Below are 26,389 nucleotides of genomic sequence, written 5' to 3' on the forward strand. Positions count from 1 at the left end.
TTTGTAACTTCAACTTTCCTTTACATCAGGTTAAAATCACATAGGTATATTAGAGAGTTGTATAGATTTTTCTCCTTTAGCTTACTTAAATCTTTGGTTTTTATTAGTTAGGTAGGTTCCGATTCAACACATTGTAGTTTCATTTTTATACCTATGATCTTGACTTTTTTACCTAGGGGATGAGTACTTAAGGGGGTTAGATTTTGATAAGTTCTTTAGTGGGAATGACACTGATGAAGACTGCACATTGTAGTCGAAATACGTATCTGTCATGGATACCAAAATTAATTAAGTGGAATTAAATGGAAGATAACCTTTTTTGCTGTTTTATTTAGCATTCCGCTAACAACCCAATTTCATTACTTCACAATTGAGCAAAGTTTCATGAAAATCGGAGAAGGTCGCGTCTGATCGATTCGTCATTCAGCGTGTAACTGCCCTTAATCAGAAAGACATCAACGATCACCGATATCAGGGAAGAGAAACTTCCTCTTCGACCATGCGAAATAACCATGCGTCTCCACCATGTTCTCAAGGAATTGAAAATAGCATAGGTGGAACAAATGTGGACGCATGGTACTTTCCACTTACTGCAGAGTGCACAATTTCGAACAAACTATCAGATAAGCGACTCATAAACCTTGAAACAGCTTATCGATCGTGCCGATTCTCACAACAACCGATCGACACGTATTATCTATCATTCCTCTACGACTGGGACCTTGCATTCCAACTGGAAACTGCCCTGAACACGTGCGCTTGAAACAATCTCCAATCACACCGCAATCAAGCATTGTTCTAATTGGAGAAATTCTCACAACCACGAGACGACTTCCACATCCCACCCACTCTCGGTAGAATCTGTGTTGCTCAAACGAGCTCCGAGAGATAGTAGGTACCTGTCCTCTACCAACGTTGTTTCAGTCTAGTCTAGTATAGTTCAGGTTTCGCGCCCATCAACATCGCTTATCGCTGGTGGTTATGTGCTGGGTGTTCTTCTAGCTGTGGAAAATCCCTCATTCGTTCGGAAGCTAACTAGTTGTTCGAAACTCGGTTGTATTGGTGGTGCAAAAGGCAACTCACCAAAGTGCTGTTCTTCAAAGACGATTCGAGCTTCGCCGTCGTCGGGGTGGTGAATTTCGGTTGTGCTATAATCGATAAAATTGCTAGAAAAAGATGTCAGCCTCATGAGTGAAAATTTTTGACAGACCAGTCGCTCGAGACAGTCGGCCAGTTCAGTGCAGTACGTCGTCGTGCGCTACAATCTTCAACTCGTGTGCGAATTGCGAATCTGCTGGTTCTAGCAGATATCTGAATTGTTGGTTGTTGGATTGGTGGTTCAATCTGGAATTAGGTTTACCTTACGGGGAAAATTACCTGGCTCCTCGGAGGTAGCCATTTCCAGTCGTCAGTCGTCTGGTGGTAGAAGAATGCTAGTTCGGTGATTGTAAAGTGATTGGTTGTGGAATTTTTGGTGAAGAGTTGGTGCTTTGTTAAAGCTAGACGAAAAAGTGTGACCAACAACGAGGGGAGAAGAATATCAAGTGCTTTTTTTTCGCATTGGGGAGGTGTGAAAACAACGTGTGGTTTCCTGTGAATTTGTGTCGGTCGACCGAGGCTCTTGACTAATGAGCTGAGGCGGCAAGGATTTGAGTGGGGTAGACACCGACGAGTGCAGCCCGATGTAGTTCCGTAACCAAAAGCGATTTAAAATTTCATACACCAGGGATATCACAAAACCGGCACACTGCATGCCGCTATCCCTTGAGATCATACAAATACCAGGTTTTGCACCAATATGGTTTTTGTGTGATTGACAAGTGTTGATAAAAGTGGCAGTATTATCAATTGAAAAAAAAAAAAGACAGCGATTATCGTGGCGGAGCGTTTGGGCTTTGGGATCATTTTCCGATTTTCGACAGACTGCGAAACGAGGAAAACCAATTGCGTGTCACATTCTGAGCTCGGAAGATAACCTGACTGGAGTGAGGCGGTAGCAGCTAGCGAGGTAGATTGCACAGGCAGTTCCAAAGAATAAATGAAATCGCGTCACGTATTGACGCTTATATAATTGACCCTTCGAAATGAGCTATCGCCAGCTCGGACAACCCACGCGAGCCTTCTCCTAGCTTTCTTTCGACGACAAAACGAACTTCACCGGTCTAATTGCACATTATCTTGTCCTCTCTATCCTCAGGATTCCGCATCGAATCGATGAGCAAATAAATCCCATCCATCCATTCGCACACACTCGCACACCCAGTCTGGCAAATAGCTACAACACCATTTGCCAGCACCGTAGCCATCGTGCCATGCACCAACTTCGTTCCTGTCCTGCTATGTACGTCGTGTGTCACCGGTTCATCAGGAGATAGCATAACCACATTGGTATTCAAATATTTCGCTGATTAACAGCTCCTACAATTACCGCCACCATCATCACGCAGCACCAGCACCAACCACTACTACTGCAGCAGTACTACAGTCACAATTACTTCAGTTTGATTTCCCGTACCAAGATCACGAGAGCAAAACCTCCCTGACGTCCTCGTCATCCGGTGTTACGCGGTAGCGGGGCTCGTGTGGTTGTCCCCCTGAAAACAGAAATGCCCCTCGAAAATAACAAAGATCACCCACCTCCCGGTGAGGCAGCGGCTTCACCGGTTCCATCGCAAAAAGACGTCCCGGATCAAGCCAATGGCTACCAGGAACTGTACAGCTCAATGCGAAGCAACAAATCCGCCAAGTCCAAAGTGTCGGGCAATTCGCTTCGCTACGACCGGGGCCAGGAGAAACACCACCCCGATGGAATGTCCACGCTCGTCGAACTGCTGAACGAAACCTCGCAGGCCTCCATTCATGACATCCTGAACGATGGCGAAGAGGATCAGATGTTCATCACCGGGTACGAAATGTCCCGCTGGCGGACGTTCTTCTGCTACATCGGATATTTTCTAACGCTTGGCATCATGCGGCTGGTGATGCACTGGTGGCAGCACTGGCTGCTGCTGGTGACCCACCGGAAGTGTTCGCTGGAAGTGGCCCAGAAGGTGCTGGTCCACGAACGGTATCAGGGCAAACACGATGCCTTCTACGTAAAGAACGTAATCACCATGAATTCCGAGCTAGTCAAGTGAGTATTGTTAAAGGTTTTAATAATTAACAAAGGGTAGCAGCATGATGGTTGGCATTCGCCATTCGAACGGATGTGCCTTATTGCGGTTGGATGCATGAGGCGCTAAAATTACGGCCTCGTATCGCATAACGAACGGGAAACCTATCTAGTCGCTTTCATCTTAGTTATTACGAACCATCGTGACCGTGAGAGAATCGTCCGGTTGTTCTGAATCTACAAACAATCAATCAATCATCGCAATCAGTATGCACAGATAAGAATCAGAGTGTTTGCCGTCTCAATAGCAATACATACTTTGTTAGGGGTGCTCTCGGTAGGTGGAAGCTGCAGTCGTAGAGGCATTCACTGCGAAAGCATTATTTCTGATGGATCGCAATGTCACTTTTAAACTTCAAGCGCACAAGTAGCAGCTCCGACGAAACATCATAGGGAAAATGGGGTGAGCCCAGCACACTAGGTTAGACGTCTTACGGAAAGGTACAGGGGGTAAATCGAAAATTGCTACCGTCACGAAAAGGTGTTAGGTTTTGAACGCGCCTAACTTTGTCATTTGTAGATGAAATAAAAATCCAAATACACCAATCGATAGGAAATAACTCTACAAACTTGCTGAACTAAATAGGGGAAATGACGGCTTCGGCATGACAGACTATTTTCGGCAACCCAAATTGAAACACTATTTTCACTGGATTTTCTTACGAAAACACTTCGCTGAATGCATGCAAACGATTTTTTGTGCTTTCAGCTTCAATTTGACTATATTTTTACCACTGAGAAAAAGCAATCTAGCAAGGTTTTCTTGAAATGCAACACACGCACTACAAATTGTAGCTGATTTCGAGTTGCCGATAATAGAACAGCAGATTTACATGCAGTTCAAATGAAACGGTTGCCGAAGAAAAACTGGTTGCCGACAATATTCGCTCTCACTAGAGAAGATTGGAGCTTTGTAAAAGCGTTTCAAAACAGTTTTTGACAATTCTTTCGACTGAAATTGTTAGAGCAGCTGGCAGCAAAAGATTGTAAACAAACCAATACTGCATATGTGTGCGTTCCTTATAGAAAAAGGCTATAGAAAGAAAGTCGCTGCTTAGGTTGCCGAAAATACGTAAATTCTCCTACTTAGGCTTGAAAAAACGTCATCCCTAACCCAGTCGTCATAATCGAGTACCACTTGGTTGCGTTTCATTCTGCTTGTATATGTAAAGTTATCGCTCATCGCTCATTTCCGTAATGTCGTGCTTTTCTTTCCTCTCTGCTCTCGCAGAATCGCACTTTACGCAATTAGCAAACCCGAACGGATCTATGGTAAAGCGATTGCCAAATCTGAATAGGTACTCACGTGTTCTTTCTAGCACATGCAAAATCCTTTTTCTTTAACCAAGGGGTGCGTCAATAGGACACCCAACTATTGAACGCTCAATATAATTGATGATATGGTTTACATAATATCGAAGACAACAAATCAAGAAGACTGGCAACTCTTCCTACGAATTTGATAGTAGAGATTACATCCTCAGACGAAGGGTTTGTGTATTTGCTCATTTGACTATGCGTTGCTTCCACCTTCACTCAAGCGTAGCGCTACGGTATCTGTCACTTGGATTCTGGCAAAGTTGCCAGCCTTCTTGACTTGTTGTCTTCGATAATATCTAATCATGTCCACGCGATTTTTTTTTTATTTATTTGTTACTATCAATGCTAAATCCCTGCAGTTTTGTTTCAGCGTCCTGTTGGCAAATTTGCTGGCATGGTACGACGAAAAACCGTCTCGCAAACAGATTTGCTGAACTGTACTATGGGCCGCATGGAACCTTTTCGCCAAATCACGTCCAGAGATCCCAGGATTCTTTTTGACTGCCCTCATGATCTTCGCTCGTAATTTCAGGTCATATGTTACAGTTCTACGTTTGTTTTGTTTTGCGCGATCCAACGTTAGTGTTTCCCAGGAACGTTTAAGCATGGTTTGGGAAAATTGAGAACCTTTGCGATCATTCCTGCTGACCACGTTGGGTTTTCAACGTCTCTAGCGTTCTATATTCGATAACTTTTAAACGTGTTTAACCCTCCGTTACTCGCGCCAACCTTTGTAACACGAGTACTCGCGCGTTGTTCTTTGTACAACAGTGTGAGCTTTCCATTGCCATTTTGCAGCCGAGCTACCAATCGATATGAAACCAACGGGTATTCTTTAACAAACTTGTTTTTAACTAAACAAGCTAAACAGCTAACCCCCAAACAATGCGGATAATAGAGAAAATGTGAATGGAAACCGCGTAAACGGTGTCGGTACTATTTACTAAGGGATTTTACTTAATTGGTTACAACATGGAAAATCTCGAGATCCTGACCAGATAAAAAATTACTGTCTTCGGCAAAGTTGTTGTAGAGATCATAACCTTTTTGCTGGTGGAGAGTAGTTCCGAAAATTCTCACTACGTTTTGCTAGTATATACGTGCAATTTTTGCATATACAATAGCTCGAGTTCCCAACCAGATAGAAAGGTACTGTCTTCGGCATAGTTGTTCAGGATGTCAAGGCCTTTTTGCAGATAGACAGTAGTTCAGAATTTTCTCACTGCGTGGCGCTAGTGTACACGCGAAATTCTCATATTTTATATCTCGAGATCCTGACCAGATAGAAAGTTACTGTCTTCGGCAAAGCTGTTCAGGAGATCATAAATTTTTTGCTGGTGAACAGTAATTCCAAATCTTCTTACTAGGTAGCGCTCGTATACATGTTAAGTTCTCGCATGTGATACATCCTGACCAGATAGAGAGTAAATGTCTTTGGTAAAGTTGTTCAGGAAGACAAGATCTTTTCGTTGGCGGATAGTTGTTCAGAATTTTCTCACTACGCGGTGCTAGTATACACATGCAATTCTCGCATATACAATAGCTCGAGATCCTGGGCAGATACACACTTAAATTTTTTCGCCGAGATTCCAACAGCTGAGTAGTTCTGCAATTTATTTTGCTGAGATTCAGTAAAGCAATTGCCAAGACTCAGCTAACAAATAACTATTTGCTGAAATATCAGCTAACAAACAGATATTTTGCAGAGATATGAGCAGAAGTAAATGCCGAGGTAATCGGCTGTTTGAGATTTTACCGAGCTAGATTAAGTGTGTAGAAAGTTACTGCTTTAGGCAAACTTGTTCAGGAGGTCAAGACTTTTTGAATAGCGGACAGAAGCGCAGAATTCTCTCACCATGTGGCGCTAGTAAACGTGTACAATTCTCGCTTATGCTATAGCTCGAAATCCTGAACAGGTAAAAAAATACTGTCTTCGAAAAAGTTGTTCATGAGGTCAATGCCTATAGCTTGGTGCACAATAGTTCAGAATGTTCACACTACGCGGCGATAGTATACACGCAAAATTCTCGCTTGTAAAATATCTCAAGATTCTGTATACAAGTGCAATTCTCGCATTAGATATATTTCGAGACCTGCTAAACTGTCATCGGCAAAGTTGTCCAGGAGATCAAAACTTTTTCGTTGGTCGACAGTACAGAATTTTCTCACTACGCGGCGCTAGGATATACGTGAAATCTTCGCATATATAATATCTCGAGAGCCTGAACAGCTAGAAATTTACTGTTTTTGGCAAAGCTGTTAAGGAGATTAAGATCTTTTGTCTGATGAAAAGTAGTTCGGAAATTTCTAAAAATTTGGCGAGCAATTCTCGCATATCAAATATCATAAAATAAAAATACAATTTACATCAGCCTAAGTGGGATAAGACAAATATATTCTGGATTTCTTTTACTGGTGAAGATTTTCATGCAGATTTGTTGATACATAAATTGGGGTGAGTCGTTCCACTTGTTTACCTCTGATAAATAAGTGGTAACACGTTAAAAGATCAATATCGCTTAAACATCCACCAAATGAATGTTTAGAGTCTCCCTTTCATTTTAGGCTGTTTTATCGATGGGGTCTAGAGCAAAAAAAAATCCCCGTATTTACGTGTGCACGGACAACGAGACTAACTCAGAGAATGAGGCACTTTTGCTCAGTTGAATGAAGAAATTTACAAAAACGTACACTCCCGATCATAAGTTTGAGGACACATGCAAATGTGTTGTGTTCATATCTTTGTCATTTTACGTCCAATTTTCGTTCTTTTTAGAACATTTGAAAGATTTTGAATGGAAATATGAAGAGGCAAATATAATAATTAAATATAATTTTCAAATTTTGTATACCAAAGGTTCACCCAAAGCTACACTAGTTTTCAAAATTTACTCTGAAGAATCATGATTGATTTTCTTAGAATTGAGTTGAAAAAAAAAAAAATCTTTGAAATTAAAAGTAGTAGTAGAACCCTTATGCTATACCATTCATACCGTTAAAATAACCTAAGAAGATCAAAAATTGGACTTAAACTGAGAGAGCTTTGAACAAAACACATTTGCGTGTATTTTATAAAGGGCGAACACGAAATTATTGCAACACCGAAAATGTCATGCCAATTTTCTTATAATGTTTAGAATCAAACCAAAATTTTAGGGTAGTTTTATACATATATTTACTTCAAAAATCAAAAGAAAAGTTAATCGATGGAGCCTTGAGTGTAAAATTGAACGCATTTTCGCTTGATGCCTTCCATCAAAATCTTTACAGTGTCATCCGGTACCAGTTTCTCAGTTTTTTTTTCATTTTCTTAACATGTCCTTCTCGTCTTTGACTGTCTTCTTGCTCTTCCGAAGTTCCCGCTTCATTATTGCCCAGTACTGTTCCACCGGGCGCAGCTCCGGACAATTTGGCGGATTCATGTCCTTTGGAACAAAATGGACAGAATTGGCCTCATACCACTCCAGGACACTTTTAGAATAGTGGTATGATGCCAAATCTGGCCAAAATAGCGGAGCTTCGTCGTGCTGCTGCAAGAACGGCAAAAGGCGCTTCTCGAGGCACTCAGATTTGTAGATCTCGCCATTTACTGTGCCCTTTGTCACGAAGGCTCACTCCTCAGTCCGCAAGAGCAGATGGCCTGCCAAATGAGATATTTGGAGGCGAACTTCGACATTTTCTTCTTCTTAAATTTGTCGTCCACATCGAACTTGCTCTTGCCGGTGAAAAACTCCAACCCCGGAATTTGCTTAAAATCGGCTTTTATATACGTTTCGTCGTCCATCACACAGCAGCCATATTTTGTCAGCATCTTCTCGTAGACCTTCCGTGCCCGAGTTTTAGCCGTCGATTGTTGACGCTCATCGCGGTTTGGTAAGTTCTGTACCTTGTATGTATGTAGTCTAGCTCTCTTCTTTGCATTCTGGACGTAGCTCTGCGACATGCCGATCTTTTTAGCCAAATCACGGCTTGAGACGTTGGGATTTGCTTTAATCGTCCGCTTCACCTTTCCCTCCGTCTTTTTGTTCTCCGGTCCCGGTTTTCTTCCAGCTCCTTTGCCGTGGTCCAACGTCAACCGCTCCTGGAACCGCTTCAACACTCTGGAGACGGTTGAATGGTGAATGTTCAACATTTTTCCCAACTGCCGGTGCGACAGGTCAGGAAATTCCAGGTGTTTGGAAAGAATTTGTTCTCTCAACTCGCGTTGGTTCACCTCCATTTTCGTTGAGTCGAAAAACACGACTTCGAGTTTGACAGCATGTACACAATACACATCAATGAGAAAGTGTGCAAAATTTGGTTGATTTTTACCCAATGGTAAAAAAGTTATGCCCTGTTGAATGTGTCGCAATAATTTCGTGTTCGCCCTTTACAGGGGTATATTAAATCTTATGATCGGGAGTGTAGGTTACTCAGCGCTGAGTGAACTATGCTTTTGGAAATTTCTCCAGACAACTGAGTAAAACATTCTTACGACTGAGATAGTCCTATGGCTCTTCTGGCTAACTTGTGTGTACATATTTTATACATTTTACATTACATTACACATTTTAGACGAACCGAGTAGATTCTTCTCGTTTAGATTTAGGATAAGGTGTATGTCCATAAATTCGAAGTCACACTCCCAGCAGCGTAGGAAAAGCGGTATAATGAAAGAGATGATAATTTCATATTATCAGGACTTTTCTTTATGACTTTGGATGTACCTACACACCTAGATTTTTTGCCGAGATGGGCACCACCGAGCAGCACGGTATTTTGTTTTGCTGGATCTCAGCGAAAAACTTGCCACGTGGTGAGAAAATTCTTAACTACTGTCTACCAGCCAAAAAGTCTTGACCCTAGTGAACTACTGGTCACCTGCGAAAAGGCCTTGATCTCCTGAACAACTATGCCGAAGACAGAACCTTTCTATCTGGTTGGGAACTCGAGATATGTTATATGAGAATTTCACGTGTATACTAGCGTCGCGTAGTGAGCAAATTCTGAACTATTGAGTACCAAGCAATAGGCTTTATCTCCTGAAAAACTTTGTGAAAGACAGTAACTTTCTATCTGGTCAAGATCTCGAGACATATCACATGCAAGAATTTCACATGTATTCTAGCGCTACGTAGTGAGAAAATTCTTAACTACTGTCCACCAGCGATAAGGCTATGATCTCCTGAACAACTTTGTTCGAGACAACAACTTTCTATCTGGTCAGGATCTCGATATATTCTATGTTGTAATCAATTCAGTCAAATCCCACGTAGTATGGTCACAGTTTACAACAGCTCGAGTAGCGGAGGGTTAAGAATGCTGATGAAATTTTCACCACTGAATAAACAATCCTTCCATATCAAACAATAGTTTCTTGCTACGACAACTAGAGACGCTACAGTAATTGAAAAGAAGCGGGCAAATACTAACTGGAACAGACTTTAGAGATTTTAGACTTTAATCGAAGACAACAAATCAAGAAGACTGGCAACTCTTCCATTTTCTCATACAAACGCTATGAGACAGGTACAATCGCGTCATCTGCCGCTCAAAGGTAAATGCTTCGAACGAATTTGATAGCAAAGATTACAACCTCAGAAGAAGGGTTTGTGTATTTGCTCATTTTTCCACCACAATCCACCTTCACTCAAGTGCAGTGCTACTGTATCTGTCGCTTGGATTCTGGTAAAGTTGCCAGTCTTCTTGATTTGTTGTTTTCGCTTTAACTACAAGTCACTTGTGTGAGTCCAGAGACGAATTGTTATGTAGCTATGTGGACAATTAAGTGATGATTGTGAAGTGGATTCCAAAATCCTCGAAAAATAACAGGGGATTTTAATTTTGAGAGTATACTTCCAAAGGATTACTGAGATTAATTTTGAGGGAATTTCGGATTCTAGCGAATTTTAAGGAAATTTCCTAGCAAATTTCAGAAGAATTTAGGGGAAAACTCTAACATATTTTCGAACAAAATTGCAGGACAATTCTGAGGTGAATTGCTTGAGAATTCTAAAGCGAGTTCAAGCTGATTTGGATTTTGGAATTGGAAAGAAGCTTTTATGAATTACTAGGATAAAGCTTTAAAATTCTACGAAAATCTAAAGATGAAATTCATTTTTTTTTTTGTAGATTGACCTGCAGAGAATTTCTGAACTGTTATAATTAAATGTTTTTGGGACTCCCAAAGAGATTCAGAAAACTTAATTTTGAAGAATTATTAAATAAACTCTGTGAAGGGTCAAGGGGTAGGTCACTTCGCACACCAATTTTCTGTCATATTTTTTGTCAGTGTACCGCAAGTATGCTGATTGTGCCGGTCATAGAGCAAGCTGCGATTGTTTGTAAAATACCCATCCCGGCAACCCGGTATTTCTGACACCTTGAATGTTTTGGTTTGAAATCGCAAGAATAAATTGGATTGAGGATGACGCGGGATGTGGCAGGTGTGCGAAATTTCAGTGTTTTGTGATCTATAGGGTAATAAAAGTTCTGTGTTTTAGTGTTTTATAATGCCCTCAAAGGCAGACCAGAAACCTAGCCTTTCGGCCGGAAAGAGTTGGAACCGATTTGGAGTATTGTTGAAGATCGACTATAGAGGGTAATAGACTTCTTTAGTTTGTTTTATGTAAGTTGCAGCAGCATTTCAATTAATGGTACTGATGAGGTCTGATTAACTGCCTCTTCCTCTTAAGTCCACTCTAGAACCTACATTTCGTATTTAGATCTATAAGTGAACTGCTGGTCTGAGTTTCTCTGGTATATTCAATTAGAAGATGTTCCTGAACATACAGTCAAACAGCACGTAATGTTCTTAACAACTTCAATGACGGTTGTCCAGCAGTGCACCCATTTTATTTACACCAATCTAATGCCTACGAGATTGTGCCGAAGGTATGCCGAAAATGTGCCGATGGATGTGCCCAAGCTGTGTAGAATATAATTCTGGCAAATGTGCTGAGTGACTTACCCTTGGTGAAGGGTAGTGATTTTAACGGAAATGAGGGTAGTTATCACAAAACATATGCATATGGACAAAGATCCAAATCAATCCCAGGGAAAATGCTGATATCTTAGTAATGACCCATTAAACCTAGTATTCCGCCAGCTGAAAATGTTTGAAAGTTGTTTCTTAAACTTCGAATTAACGCCTCTTTTGTAACATCAGCAGTTCTTTAAAACATTCAATCAAATTGTTTTGTTACGTCATACGTGAAATTTACGGTTTTCAGAGTTGAGAGGAAAGACAGGAGTTCTTTAAAAGGTAAAAGCTACTGAAAACTCCAACTTAAAGTGCTCAAAAGTACTTGCGACCTGTTGTCACTTTTGTCATTTTGCTTGAACTGGTGTCTGCGACAGGTTGGAAGGTCGCAGAATTTCAGTGTCAACCCAGCTCACTCTCTTTTTAGTTAAATCTTAACTTAATCTTTAGTTTAGTAAATCTTACCCTTTAGCAGAAAGACGCTTAACACTTTTTTCGGCAAATTTATGATCCTGTTCCAAATCATGACTCTTCTCTAATAAATAAGAAGAGATGTCGGTTACGCGCTCGAATAATTGAAAATTCGAGAAATATTTAATCGAATAGCTGAAAAAATCTACGTATCTGTCATGGATACCAAAATTAATTAAGTGGAATTAAATGGAAGATAACCTTTTTTGCTGTTTTATGGAAAAATCTGTAGGAATAATCGTTAATCGAATAATTGGACTTTTAGGCATCCCTAGAAAATAGTGTAATTTAATGTTTTTTGGTCGTCCTTCGAAAATGTCGAACAGCAGAATTGCAATCAGCAAGAGTAAAGGCCCACGCACATCTAAATCTATTGTCTAACTGTCAAATTTACGTCAACGCAACGCAAACGGATCCAATGTAGGTGGCCCTTAACCCAAGAACCAAAAGCGGTGCGATGTTAGTTTTCATTGCTATGACGACGACTGAATTAAGGGGCTTAGAAGCAGAGGGGTGAAAGTCAATTCAAGAGCAAATTTTCATTACGTCGAATGTAACAAAGGTAAACAAAGTCGAGCTATCAGTGTCAATCGATGCTCCTGCTATTACACTATATACTGTCCGAATATAGGATCACATCCAATTTTTAAATTTATTTACCAGTCGAATTGCTTTTTGACGTAATCACCTTCCGATCAAAATAGTTTTCGATGTTACTTAAGTCACCCAATTTCTATGGAGATGCCGTTTGACTTAAGTAACAGCGCTGAGAAACCCGTGAAAAGTGTACGTTCGTCGTTTCGCTTTCTCATTATTAAAGTGAATAAATCGAACTGTTTGTTGCTAAGATGATCTCGGTGGTCCTAAAATGATGAATGGGCTGGACGTAAGGAGACGTAATTGATAATTCTCCCGAATATCCTGGTAAATACACTTTGACTTAAGTAACAATAGGGGCCACCAAACGACGTATAATATCTTTTGACTTAAAAACCAGTATTTCTTAGCATGAAAGCTAGCGATTTGCCTTTGTATGATTAAAACCCGGCTGAATATGTTAAACATTGCTATCACTATGGGATTATATGTGTTTAATTGGAAATAGGAATAAATTTTCGGTCATCCAAACAAAACTTTATTTTTCTCGGATAGGTGCGAATGTTACTTACGACATAATGAAAATTTGCTCTTGAATTCTCTTCATCGATTTCCTCTTTTGATGACCATGGCTTAACTAACCTATTTCGCACTATTTCTGCTATGCTCTTCTATCATCCAGAACACCAAACGTATCAATAAATGTGTTTGCCGTCGAGTTATTAACGAAACAGAGAGTCGATGAAGGGAATCGATCAAAATCACTTGCACCCCTGCTTCCAAGTTTTGTTACAAGATTACAACTCTGGAGAGCATTTTGTGTGGTCGTTGGGAGCGTGGGGTTCTGAATATGGCAATGAGTGTGCAAAATGTTACGCAATTGCATCCGCCCTAGTCGCACACGCCCGAAAATCGAAGGCGAATGCCACTTCGACTTGTTTTGTCTAAAATCGATTCTCTGATCACTGTATTGAAGAAGCAGCATATGCATGTACGTAATTGATGGATTTGCTAGTTATTTCGATGCTTTTGGACAATGCTTGATATTTACCACTTTTTCAATAGTTTTTTTGTTGAAAATCAACAGTCAGAAGTACTGCTATCGATGCGTAGAAACATTTCTGATCGATTGGTGATAAAATTATTGAAATTGGCTTAGGGGCAGCTTAGTTATTAACATTCAAAATCTTTCATAATTTCGTTACATGTTCTATTTTTGGTGCAAAATCATGTCAAACGGTGCAAATTTTAGTTATGAGACGGAAGACAAAAATACGAATGATTCAAAGAGGGACAAACGGTCGAAAGATTGAAAGAGGGACAAAATAAAACGGTTGAATGACAAAAGTTCGGGTAAAAAAGATGGTATTATTCAAAGTGGGACAAAAGGTTGAATTGTAGATGTTAATACCACGTTCAGACTACAGAGTTATAACATGTTACATTACGACAAGAAAAAATATCATCAAGATAGACTTATAACATGTAATAACTGCTCAATCTGGCTAGCATTTATGTCACTGATCTTTGCCAATCTGCCAAATCTCTTTCCACATTTTTGCTGAAACGAAACCAAGTCAAGACATGTTACAACTTGTTGTTGTCTGTTGCGTCGAGGTCCTTTCAGCTTAGTCACTCACCACCACCGCAGTCAACATCGCCACGACCCAAACCATAGACAACATTCCCCGCCCCGCTCAGACAACAATCGAAAGAAAAACCCACTTCGCCACATGAAAACAAATTTAATAATCGCTTTTTGGAGGTATCATCTCCTCTATGCTCCAACCCAACCCCGCCTTCCCTTCTTCGAATAAAATCCCCAGGTCAGCTCTTACCCTATTCCGACATGTTTCTCGTTCGGACAAGCTGCAGTTCAACGTTGCATGCGCTATATGTACGCGTATATAACAACACTTACGTTCGGATTCCGATCGATAGACTCCTCTACCTATGATGACGGAATCCTCATATGTACGTTCCAGCAACTGTCGTCATTACCATGGTTCTTTCGAGGAAAGCTTAAACTACGAGTGTAGACAATCTTGATTTTAACATTTAAGCCTAATGGGATTTAAATTAAATTTGTGGACACCTACACCTAACGAGTTGGATATGTTTTTTTTTATTTATTTACTGTTTCTCGCTGCTTGTCTTGGAACTTCCTCAATGCAGAAATTTGGCTCGGATTTCGGCACGTTGGAATGTTTGCAGTTCTCGGAAGAGGTGAGCACAAGAGCTGATTCATGATGAATGATTAATGGTGAATGGAAGGCGAATAACAGCGACGCGCGATAGGGGGCGTTTGCATTGGATGGGATGAGATAGTGGATAGTGCAAATTTTTAGAAATATTTAGAAGGTAATATTTGACTATTTGAACAAAAACAGACTTCATGTTATCATGTTGGTATCAAAGTTGTGGTTCTTGCCGTTGCGTTGCAGAAAAACCCTATGTTTAACAATCTAACCAAATTAAACGGTTTTCATCGAAATGGATTGAAACTTGGAGATGTAAATGACTGAGGGCTTATGGCAGATTTGTATTATCGTCGGTTTCATCCAACACTGTCACAACTTAATATTTACCGCTTTCCTGTTTAATCGGTTGGGAGCATACCAAAAGCAAATAATGTCACTGTATTACACCATATTTTCAAATGTTGTACATTAGAGTGATGCAAAATTTGAAATTTTCGCTCCACAATACTTAAACGATTCCAAATCGGATCATGACTAACCTCTCAAAATTTAAACCCATTTGGTGAGATGGCACAAACTATTTGAAGTTTGTATGGGAATTACAAAAAACCAAGATTTTTGTTCATGTATATCTAATAATTCACCATATCGGTCTGCTTCAAAAGCTTTCAACTGTACTTGTAGGAACTTTTCCCAGCTACAACTTTGCTGAAGACCACTTTTTAATGCAAGGATCGAAAGTTATCAATGGTTTTATGCGCTGATGTCTTATGATCATGCTCAATCAACTGCTCAGCAGGGGCGTTGAATAGGACACAAAAATCATGGCTACTATGTCACACTGCAAAATACAGTGTTGCCTACAGAGCAGCTGCTTGATCATGTCATAAGTTTACCAATCTCTTAAATAATTGATAACTTTTTTCTGTCTCGTTTTACATAGAAACAATCTTCAGCAAAATTGTAGATGAGAAAATTTTCTGTAAGAAAGGCTATAGAACTGTTTCACAGCGTAATATGGAAAAAGACTAGAAGGCAATGAACAAAAAGTTGAGATTTCCCATAGTAATTTACATGTAAACTTCAAATGGCTTGTGTGAAGTCTATTTCTAACCAAATGAGTTGTAACTTTGGGAGGCTAATCAGGACCCGATTTGAAACCATTTAAGCCCTGTGGAGCTAAAAAGTCAAATTTTGCATCAGTCTATTGTACATGGATTGACAAATCATTGCAAGTTGAATCACTGACAAACCGACATTTTTTGTGATTGACCGCCCGCGGATGCTACCCTGTAATTTTTTTATTTGTTTATTTGATTCTACATCAACCGACTGGGTTTAGTCCTAATGATGGATTAAGCAATACTAGAAAATACAATATAGTCAAGAATTAAAAAGCTGCAAAGGCCGTGAAGTCCAACTCAATTCCTAATTCTTAAAAATATATCACGGAATCTCTGACGCTGCTCGCGTGCCAAGTGAAAATCTAATAAGGAAGCAACACGATTGAAAACCCTTTGTAGCCCATTGATAGAAGAACTAACAACTTATAGAAGAACTATAAGAACTATAGTTTGTACGACGAAAAGGTATCCTCAGCATTGCGTTGATACGGAGTGCTCGTGGTTGAACGTTAACGTCGATTTGTTGCAGAGTAGAAGGACAATCGATTCTGCCCTGTAGAATGTCTGCCACAAACAGGGCCCTTGTCGTATCTCTTCGACTCCACAAAGGATCCAGGTGAATTAACTGGCACCGACTTTCGTAGCTTGGAAGGCGATGAGGATCCCTCCAAGGCAATCGTCGAAGGGCAAACCAGATGAATCATCGTTGCATAGACTCTACTCTTTGTACACTGCTTTGGTAATTGGGATTCCATACAGGGCAGCAGTATTCTAACACCGACCGGACGAGGGAGCAGTAAAGCGACTTCAAGCAGTAGATGTCGGTGAAACTTTTGGCTACCCTGAAAATGAAACCAAGCGTTCTGGATACCTTGTCGACCACGTACGAGATATGCTGGCTGTATGTGAGTTGACAATCTAAGATGACTCCCAGATCCTTATTGTGATTCACACGATTGCTAGATCAGCTGTAATTACACAGAGAACCAATAGACGATGCTTGGGATTAGCATTTATCCTCAATATGTAAAAACTGATGATCTAGGTAGGAAAATCCCAGCAGTAGGAAATACCAGAGCCGGCCGCGCCCGAACGCAGGTCAAGAAAGGAAAGGGTATGAATGTGTTGGCGTGATACCTATGTTGAAAGCCGAGAAATCCTCTGCACATTCTCGAGAAATCACTGGGATGTTAGATAAAAGGGTTGGATTTGCAGCAGGATTCATTCTGGTGAACGATAAGCTGAATTGATATCCTAACGATCCTATAACGCGAAGGAGCTTGGGATTGAACCCACGATCTTTTGCTCAGTAAGCAAAAACCGTTTGCCATTAGGCAAACGAGCTCCTTTAATTACAACACACCAATGATCGATTTGTTGTTATTCCAATGTATTCACATTAGCAAAAAAATCAATTAACGAATCTTGAATGAGGAGGGCCTTGAAATTAAACTCATGATGTTCTACTCAGTAAGCAAAAATGATCGCTCTAAGGCCACCAAGCCCCTAATATCACATCATACAAGCTACGATCGCGTTGCTATTGCAATAATTCAAAACCGGCCCCGACGGTGACGTTGATGACGATGCTATGTTTCAAAAACACACGATAATCATGCGATGTTACTATAAGTCTCCTTGATGTGATATGACCTGGAATTTATTTAAACTCAAACTCGACAGCGGTGCCCTTTACACAGGAATAAGCTTCTTCGACTGATAATCTTTTAAACTTCTACGATCTACGAAAAAGCACTTATGCCTTGATTAAATTCTACATTTACATTTACGCAACGTTCGTTGTTTCGATAATAAAACTTCACATTTTTGTGCTTACGTGCCCCTTACATCACAAAGTAAACTACGACTGATGCGATGATTTTACTAGCGTACAAATATTGTACATCAACAAATCACTGACAAACCGAAATGAAACATAAACTTACCTTTTTCTCCTATATATAACGGCCGATTCAAATGTGCAACGATCCCATCTGTCAAAAGCATCGAAATTTGGTATCTAGAGAAAACTAACTTGTGTTCCAAGCTGAAATCTAAGTAATTTTGGAGTGTTCCATGTAGAAACTATAAGAGTTCAAATATATGCGTCATGTCCAACAGTCAAACTGCTCTAAATGCTTTAAAGTCGACGACATGTACATCAAAACTTGTCTGGGAGGGTGTTCAATCACTTCAAAAATTGTCTTGTCATATTGGGTTCCTGGTCATTGCGGGATTGAGGGAAATGAAAGAGCTGATGCACTAGCAAGACTCGGATCTTCTCATAAGTTCATCGGGTCAGAGCTATTTTGTGGCTTATCAGCTGCATCTCTTAGAATTGAGCTAAAAGCGTGGGAATCTTCAAAAGTGGAGGAAAACTGGAAGAACACTTCTATTGCTAGGCAGTCGAAGCGATTCATTAATCCAAACATTTCTGTGACCCACGAAATCCTGGTACTTTCTAAGAAAGATCTTAGTATATATGCAGGTCTTATAACAGGTCATTGTCCGAGCCGTTATCACTTGAAGCTGATTGGAAAACTTCAAGAAGATGTATGTCGCTTCTGTGGCATAGAAAAGGAAGACTAGGAACATTTGCTATGCCACTGTCCGGAAATTTTCAATAAAAGGCGTAAGTTCTTCGACAAGGGGCTGATAGAACCCTTTGACATTCGGAGAACAACTTTCAGTACGGCAGTGCACTTTATTCGAAGTATGATGCCTTGCTGGGATAATGCTATTAGTCAAACGATGGCGATCACTCCTAATAATAGTGATACGGCATCTTGATATAGCTTAAGAAAAAAATAGGGAATATATCACAGTAGATCAGAAAAATGGTCGCAGTGCTGAAAATACCCGACAAGGAACAAAAAAAACTTGCCCAGCATTGACAAATCCAACTTAAACTCAAGCGCTCCTGGTGGTAAGAATCGAAACTAACCGACAGTGATCAGTGAGCTCTTGAAAAATACATGCTAGTGCAAAGTTGTGCAAATTAGTGTAAATAATTGATGAATCCTGTACAAAACCTAAAAATCTATTGCGATATGCGTCGATCTTAAAATACAAATTACTAGCCTTCAAATCGATTCAGCTTGAAAATCAATATTAGAGGCCATTTTGGAATCAAAAATGGCGGTAATCGACTTTATAAATACGGTCAAATAATCAACAATATGAGTGTTTTCAGAACGAGAACGACGTGTAGAGGCCTAAAATCGATATTAGACGCTATTTTGGAACCTAAGATGGCAGCCATCGGTTTTAGAAAAACTGTCAAATACCCTGCAATATAAGTAACCTCCCTAATAAAGAAAAATTCCAAGAAGAATAGGAATATTAATTCAAGCATTTTTTTAGAAGATACCGTGTTTTAGCTCTTTATTTGACCATGCTAGAGCTATGTTACTGCTTTTTATTAGGGTGCCTCTACAAACATCCGTTATTTAAGTCTAAGTTTTTTTTTGTTTTACATTACATTAAATAGCAGTTTAAAGGAAACTTTTAGAACTAGTTACTTCCTACAGTTTTATAGAGGGCGAAAGTTGTACAGATGTTACTATTTTATGTATTTTAAAGCATATTTATTCCACTTTAACTATATGTTTTTGTATTACTTCTGCGTGAAGTCAACGATTTACATAGTTGAAGATGCTAATTTCAAATAACAGACTAAAGTGGTAATTTTAATACTATAGATGAGAAGATGAACGTATAGAGTTGACAGTTTCGTTTGAGTACGAACATGTATTGATTTATCAGCATTAGTAGTAGTTTTGGAGCTGTTTGAAGAATTAAAATCAATCCTTCTGCGCAGAGTTGCGACCTATCACAATCACGATCGTCAAACAGCTGATGGTAGTAACGCTTTGTACATTCCTATCAATGTGCTCGTCGAAGCTCTCTCCATGACCATCTATCAAGTTGACGAAAGAAGTAAAAAGCAACTGGTGAAAGTCGTCTTCTGTTGTGATCCATCACCGATCTGGTTATTCCCGACAATCACGACACTCATCTGTGCTCGTTTTGAAGCAGTTGCTGCTTTGTTTGCATATGTGAGTGTGTTGGTGAGTGAGCCTAACAGCTTCCGTTTAATTTTGCCTGCTTTGTTTGTAACTCACACAGCCGGGACGATCTTGGAATGCGTAGGCATTGTTTTCATTTTCTTCTGTCGTTTAGTTTTTTCTCATGATCGTACTGCAGAAGTCTTCACTGTTTTCGTTGTGTTTTTCATCATCAGCAGCGGGTGTAACGTTTTGCTTGTGAGCAGCGACCATTACTGGTGATTGTTGTTTGCCATGGCTCTACCTCTCACTGCGTGACAAAACGTTCTGTCAGCGATAGTCGGTTGATGCGTAGACGAGTGTCACGTGAGTGTCATGATATTTTGCATCACTGCTTCTGCGTGAGAGCCCCAGCACGAACCGCTACGTCATCTGCGATATATTAAAGTGAGCTGTTGTCCCGCCTACTGTTGGAGTTTTCAGTGCCAGCTGACTGACTTGAATACGAAACACAACACCTTGATGAATTTTAATTTGGTGTTTGCCCGCATTATATTCCAACACAATTGTGGCACAGTGGTTAGCGTTCGTAGATCGCATGCCGAATGCATGGGTTTGAATCCAGGAAATTACACTTTAATTTTTTTTAAATTTATGTAGAATATTGCTGCCCTGCATAAATATAAGAATTATGATTTATTTGAGCCACTGACCATTTCATATTTACGTACATTTAATTTTGTTACTAATAAAAACTTGTGCGAATTGCTTCATGTGGGCTATGACGGACCTATTCAGAAATTTTCAAGTTGCTAAGAAGTTCCGCAGGGAACTTTTAAGATACTTTAAAGTTGCTAAGAGGTTCCGCTGGGAACTTGTTCGGCACTTTGTTGTGGCCATGTTTTCAGCCTTGCCTGAAGTTCCTAAGAAGTGCTTAGGGATGCTTTTTGTAACTTTTTTTGAACTTCTAGTTGCTAGAAGTACGCATCGGAACTTTTTGGAGCCTTAAGTTCCTCGTATGCTTTCTATAGCTTCTAAAGTAGCCAGAAAGTTGTGTTGGAACTTAATATGCACTTTATGGAACATGAAAGTGGGTTTTATCGTTGAATGTCGAACTTTTGGTTGCTTGGGAAGAAAGTTCTGTCGGAACTTTATTTGAACTTTATGGAACTTGGAAGTTCTGTCGGAACTTAATTTGAACTTTATGGAACTTGAAAGTTCTGTCTTGAAAGTGAGTTTTATAGCTGAATGCGGAGCTTTTGGTTACTTGGAATGCCTGTAGTATCGAATTATGTCCAAGCAGATTCATAGAGTCTATGTGGATCATGCCCGACCTATTGCTATGTATACAAGACGTTATAGGTTCTAAAATCATTCTGGAGATCATATTATTTGTTCTACTAGATCATCCAAGACTAATACAATATATGTAGTATCGAAATACATATGTCCAAAAAAAATTGCAGTGTCTATGTGAATCTTGCCAAACTATTTCTGTGTATGCCAGATGTGTTTTTTTTTAATTTAATTCGTTTATTTGTATGGCTCAATCGCGTTACCTTTACGGAGTCGGTAATTCATTGTTCTTTGTTTGTAACAAAATTCACTTAATTCTATGTCTAGTAGGAGTTGGGCCGAATACTCGCGGCTTACTTGAGGTTAGAGAGGTACATTGTTGAAGGATAGGAAAAGGGGAGGAGCTTGGGGTAGGGTTTCGTTGTCTCATCAGAGCGATTTCGCCAGTATGAACGGTAGTGTGGTTCTAGATTCGTCTGTAGTTCGACCGGCTATGGTGACCAGTGGGCGACGATGAGACTCATCGAGACGGGGGACAAGACAAACAAAGACTAATAAAGAGATACAAAAGACAAATGAATTAAATTCTTATACTAGACATTTGCAGAAACACATAAATCGACTGCATATAGCAGAGATCGCGGGTACCCAACACGTCTCTGATAGGGATATGGGGTTATCTTCCTTGGGCCTCGAGGGTATTCAAAAGTCGCTCTCTGGCGGCGTCATTATCCGTACATTGCCAAACTGCGTGATCGATGTCGTCGTAACCGTTTCCACACCGACATATGTTGCTGTCCACGAGGTTTATTCTATTGAGATGAGCATCTAGCGAGTAGTGGTTGGACATAAGTCTACTCATCACGCGAATGAAGACACGACTTAAGCCCAAGCCTTTAAACAACGCTCTCGAAGAAACATTAGGAATAATTGAATGAAACCACCGTTCAAGATTTCCAGTGTCGCAATCGGTTTGCCAACTCGAAAGGGTACTCTGACGCATTAAATGGTAAAATTCATCGTGTGAAATTTGCCTGTCATTTGTTGTCCTGCGCGCCCACCTTTGAGAGAGAGTCCGCCTTCTCATTGCCTGGGATTGAGCAATGTGAGGGGACCCATACAAAGGTAATCATATATGATCTTTCGACCAGCACACTCATCTGCTCCCTTACCTTTGAAAGGAAATAAGATGAATGCCTACCTTGTTTCATCGACCGAATAGCCTCAATCGAACTGAGACTATCCGAGAAGATGAAGTAATAGTCTGCGGGCATGTTGGAAATCATCCCCAATGCGAAGTTGATTGCTGCCAGCTCAGCAACAAAAACGGAACAAGGTTCCTGGACTTTGCGGAAGGCGCTAGAGTTTTCATTGAAGACACCGAAGCCAGTGGATCCATTGAGACGTGACCCGTCTGTAAAATATCTTTTCACGCAATTGACGTGTTGGTACTTTTCAGTAAAAATACGTGGGATAATAATAGTTCGAAGTTGATCTAGAATCCCATGAATCACTTGTTTCATGGACAGATCATATTCTATTGAGGAACTGCGATTGGTGAAGTGAGCACGGTCTGGAGTATATGCCAGATGTTCTAGGAATTCCAAATCTATGTTTCGATACCTCAGATATTATCCCAGTCTTTTTTGATCTAGTAGAACAAATCATCTGAACTGCAGGATGATTTGGAAAACCTAGAACATCGGGTATACATGGGAATAAATCGCGCATTATACACATAGGCACTATGAAACTTTTTGGACATATTTCGATGCTACAGACATTATCCCAGTCATAGTTGGTCTAGTAGAATAAATCATCTAAACTTCAGGATGATTTGGAGAACCTAGAGCATCTGTTATACACGGCAATAGGTCATGCATGATCCACATAGACACTGTGAATCTGTTTTGCTTGTCCCCAGTCTTAGTTGTTCTAGTAGAACAAATTAACTGATCTCCAGGACGGTTTGGAGAACCTATAACATCTGGTATACATGACGATAGGTCATGCACAATCCACATACTCAATGTAAATCTGCTTGGAAGTATACAGACATTATTCTGGTCCTGGTTGATCTAGTACATCAAATTATCTGAACTCCAGGACGATTTGGAAAACCTAGAACATCTGCAATACTTGCAATTAGGTCGTGTATGATCCATATAGTCACTATATACTGGACATATTTCGATACTACAGATATTGTCCCAGGCTTGGTTGATCTAGTAGAACAAATCAACTGATCTCCAGGACCATTTGGAGAACCTAGAACATCTGGTATAGCAATAGGCCATGCATGATCCACATAGACATTTTGAACCTGATTGGACATATTTCGATACTACAGATATGGTCCCAGTCTTGGTTGATCTAGTAGAACAAATCAACTGATAGCACGATTTGGAGAACCTTGAATTTCCAATATATATGGTAATAACACAGACAAACAGACATAACACATTGAATATTTCTCACTGTAAAACCTCGTCGCTAAAACATTATCGCCACCTGTTGAGTACACTGTGGTGGGTAGTACGCTGAACAGATGGCGGTAGTGTTTAAATGTCAAACGCAAGGGAATTGACAAAGCGCGCCAGGATGAGTACTTAAGGGGGTTAGATTTTGATAAGTTCTTTAGTGGGAATGACACTGATGAAGACTGCACATTGTAGTCGAAATACGTATCTGTCATGGATACCAAAATTAATTAAGTGGAATTAAATGGAAGATAACCTTTTTTTGCTGTTCCGCTAACAACCCAATTTCATTACTTCATTACATTCCGCTAACAACCCAATTTCATTACTTCAATTTATCTACTTTATTGGGCGTAGGATGATACAGGCATAGAAAGCTTTCAATTAAATTGTGGAAGTGCTCCAAAGAACACTAAGTTAAGAGCAAAGAGCTGATATGCTATAAGATATAAGCTTGAAATGTTATGAAGTAGGAATAGAAATATTATTTTTAGAAATGAAAGCAATTTTTTTGTTTATCGTGGATTAGTATTTGAAGACGTGGATTTCGTGTATCAAATTTAGAAAATTTTGTAACAGCCCTGGAATTGAAACGGAGTACACAATTTGTTCCCACTAAATTGCCACCAGTTTTCTAAGCACAGTCCATGTGACCCATACATACACGTTAAGAAAAAAGTACCTAAAATTAAGTTCCTTTCACACAACACGTGGCTTCAGTAAAATTAAGTTAAAGAAGAAAACTCAATTTTGAGTAATCCTGATCAAGAATTAAGGTAAAATTTACCCAACGTTGGTTTTTTTTTGTTTTATAATTTTCTTTTCTTTAGAATCGAAGCCATCGAATGTATTACAACCAAAATTTAACTGAATTTATTTGAAGATATAACATAGCAATTCATAAACACTTCCACGACCGCTCGTCCACTCGAAACCACTCGTCCGCAGCACAATAAATCCTCATCGACTTTTTGGGATGCTCCTGCAGTAGAAGATACAAATTGAGACTTCAGTAAACAATGGAACTAAAAACACTCACAGTTTACTTGTGTCCAAACTGTTCTTGTCACTTTGTACCCCACAATTCACGAAGATTAATACGATGACTAATGGAGCACGTACAGATGCGATGGAACACAAAAAAATGACAGCATCGACGCAGCGCAGGTTGCTATGATTTTCATCCAAAAATAAGTTAAAAGTACCCAGCGGTGAAAACATGACGGTTGAGTACTTTTAACTGAATATTGAGTTCATTTTTACTTTGAATTGCAGCGTGTTTTTTGTTATCAGCGTGTTAAATGAAATTTGTTTTGTTTATTAATTTATTTGATAAGGCTCAACCGAATTAACTTTACAGAGCCGAGGATTCTTGGTCACTATACAATACATCTTAAAACTATAGTCAAAAGGTACAACACAATAAACACTTTATCTTCCGCTATCCAAAAAGCCTCCTCCATCAGAACTGGAGCCGCTTCCAGTGGTTTCATTGTATGGCAAATTGTTGTACGCCAACGAGGGTCAGAGCGCGTCCATTGCAGCAATGGACGCAAAACGTGGTCAGCACTCACACACTCATCACGAAACGGTTGCTTTCCAAAGTCGACGACGCATCGACCGAAAGAACTGCTGATGAAGAACAATGAGGAGGACCACACAATGGTTGCTGCCGAGAAAACAGACGATCGCGCGGCACACATCGAGAGTGGCCTGCTTTTGTCGACAGCCGAGTGAACACTGTTAAATGAAATGTACGATAAATATTGCTAGATATTCTTCGTTAATTACTTTATGCAACACAATTCACAAACGAGTAACTTTTAAAAAAATACGGGAAGTCTTATATAATATAAATCGTGATATGTTACTTGGGTTATTACTCAATAGACAAGTAAATTTTAGCAAACGTCACTTTTCTGATTCACTCAACGGTGGACCTCAAATGATAGAACCAAACGTTGAGTTTGAGCATTTTTTACTTACCGTGTACATTGATCAATTCTGTCTTAAGTAAAATAATTAGCGTAACTGATGATGGCTGGCCTATTTAGGCCGGTTTCACACGATGTTAAAATTCATGGCGGATTTTTTTTTATGAATTCAACATATAATTATGGAAAATGCGTGCTAAGGGAAAAGATCTACCTTTCTTGATTCTAATCATAACAAAAAAAGTTAAATATTATGAACAAATGTGATTTTAAAAAACGTTTTTATTCAGCAAAGAATTATGATGTTGGTTAGACCTATGCTGATCTTGGTTGGACCAAAAAAATGATGATGGTTGGACCTATTTTTGCAAATGCTAGGTTAGCCCATATTTGTTCAAAAACTTTGTTTAGAGCTTATTGGTTTCATGAAAAAAAAAATCTCTTTTTATACAGTTTTTATGAATTTGTTATTTTAAAAAAATCAACAAATTTGAATTCCTCTGCGTTTTTAAAAAAGTTCACTTTCCACGCATTAGCTATTCATCATGGCGCATTTTCTCGTAAATCACTGACACGATTTGGAAAAAAATTAACGTTAAACTATAGGTATTGTGATCCCATTGAAAGCTATCGAATACTTTTGGAATCGATCAACTGGTTCCGGAGATATGGCCGCATCAAGGGGAATATGGAACATGAACCTTAATTTGACATGGAAGGAATAAAACCTATCATGCGACACTTCACAATGCATCCAAATTCTATAACAAGATCAATAATAATATTGAGTGCCTGGGACCACATTGGCCACTTCCGGGCATATTCT

General features: G+C 39.6%; 1 protein-coding gene across 1 annotated transcript in view; it reads left to right on the forward strand.

The window, feature by feature from the left end:
• The first annotated feature begins 998 nt into the window (after positions 1-998).
• anne (anne boleyn) overlaps positions 999-26,389 on the forward strand; it is a 47,657-nt gene continuing 22,266 nt past the window's right edge. Inside the window, exons 1-2 of the mRNA XM_065226180.1 lie at positions 999-2,008; positions 2,198-3,133. Coding sequence (XP_065082252.1) covers positions 2,607-3,133 — 527 coding nt within the window. The 5' untranslated portion in view covers positions 999-2,008; positions 2,198-2,606. The remainder of the gene's footprint in view (positions 2,009-2,197; positions 3,134-26,389) is intronic.

This window comes from Ochlerotatus camptorhynchus, unplaced genomic scaffold (genome assembly GCF_037179485.1).
Source record: "Ochlerotatus camptorhynchus isolate MF236.1 unplaced genomic scaffold, CSIRO-AGI_Acam_v1.1 ptg000246l, whole genome shotgun sequence".
NCBI classification, from domain to species: domain Eukaryota; kingdom Metazoa; phylum Arthropoda; class Insecta; order Diptera; family Culicidae; genus Ochlerotatus; species Ochlerotatus camptorhynchus.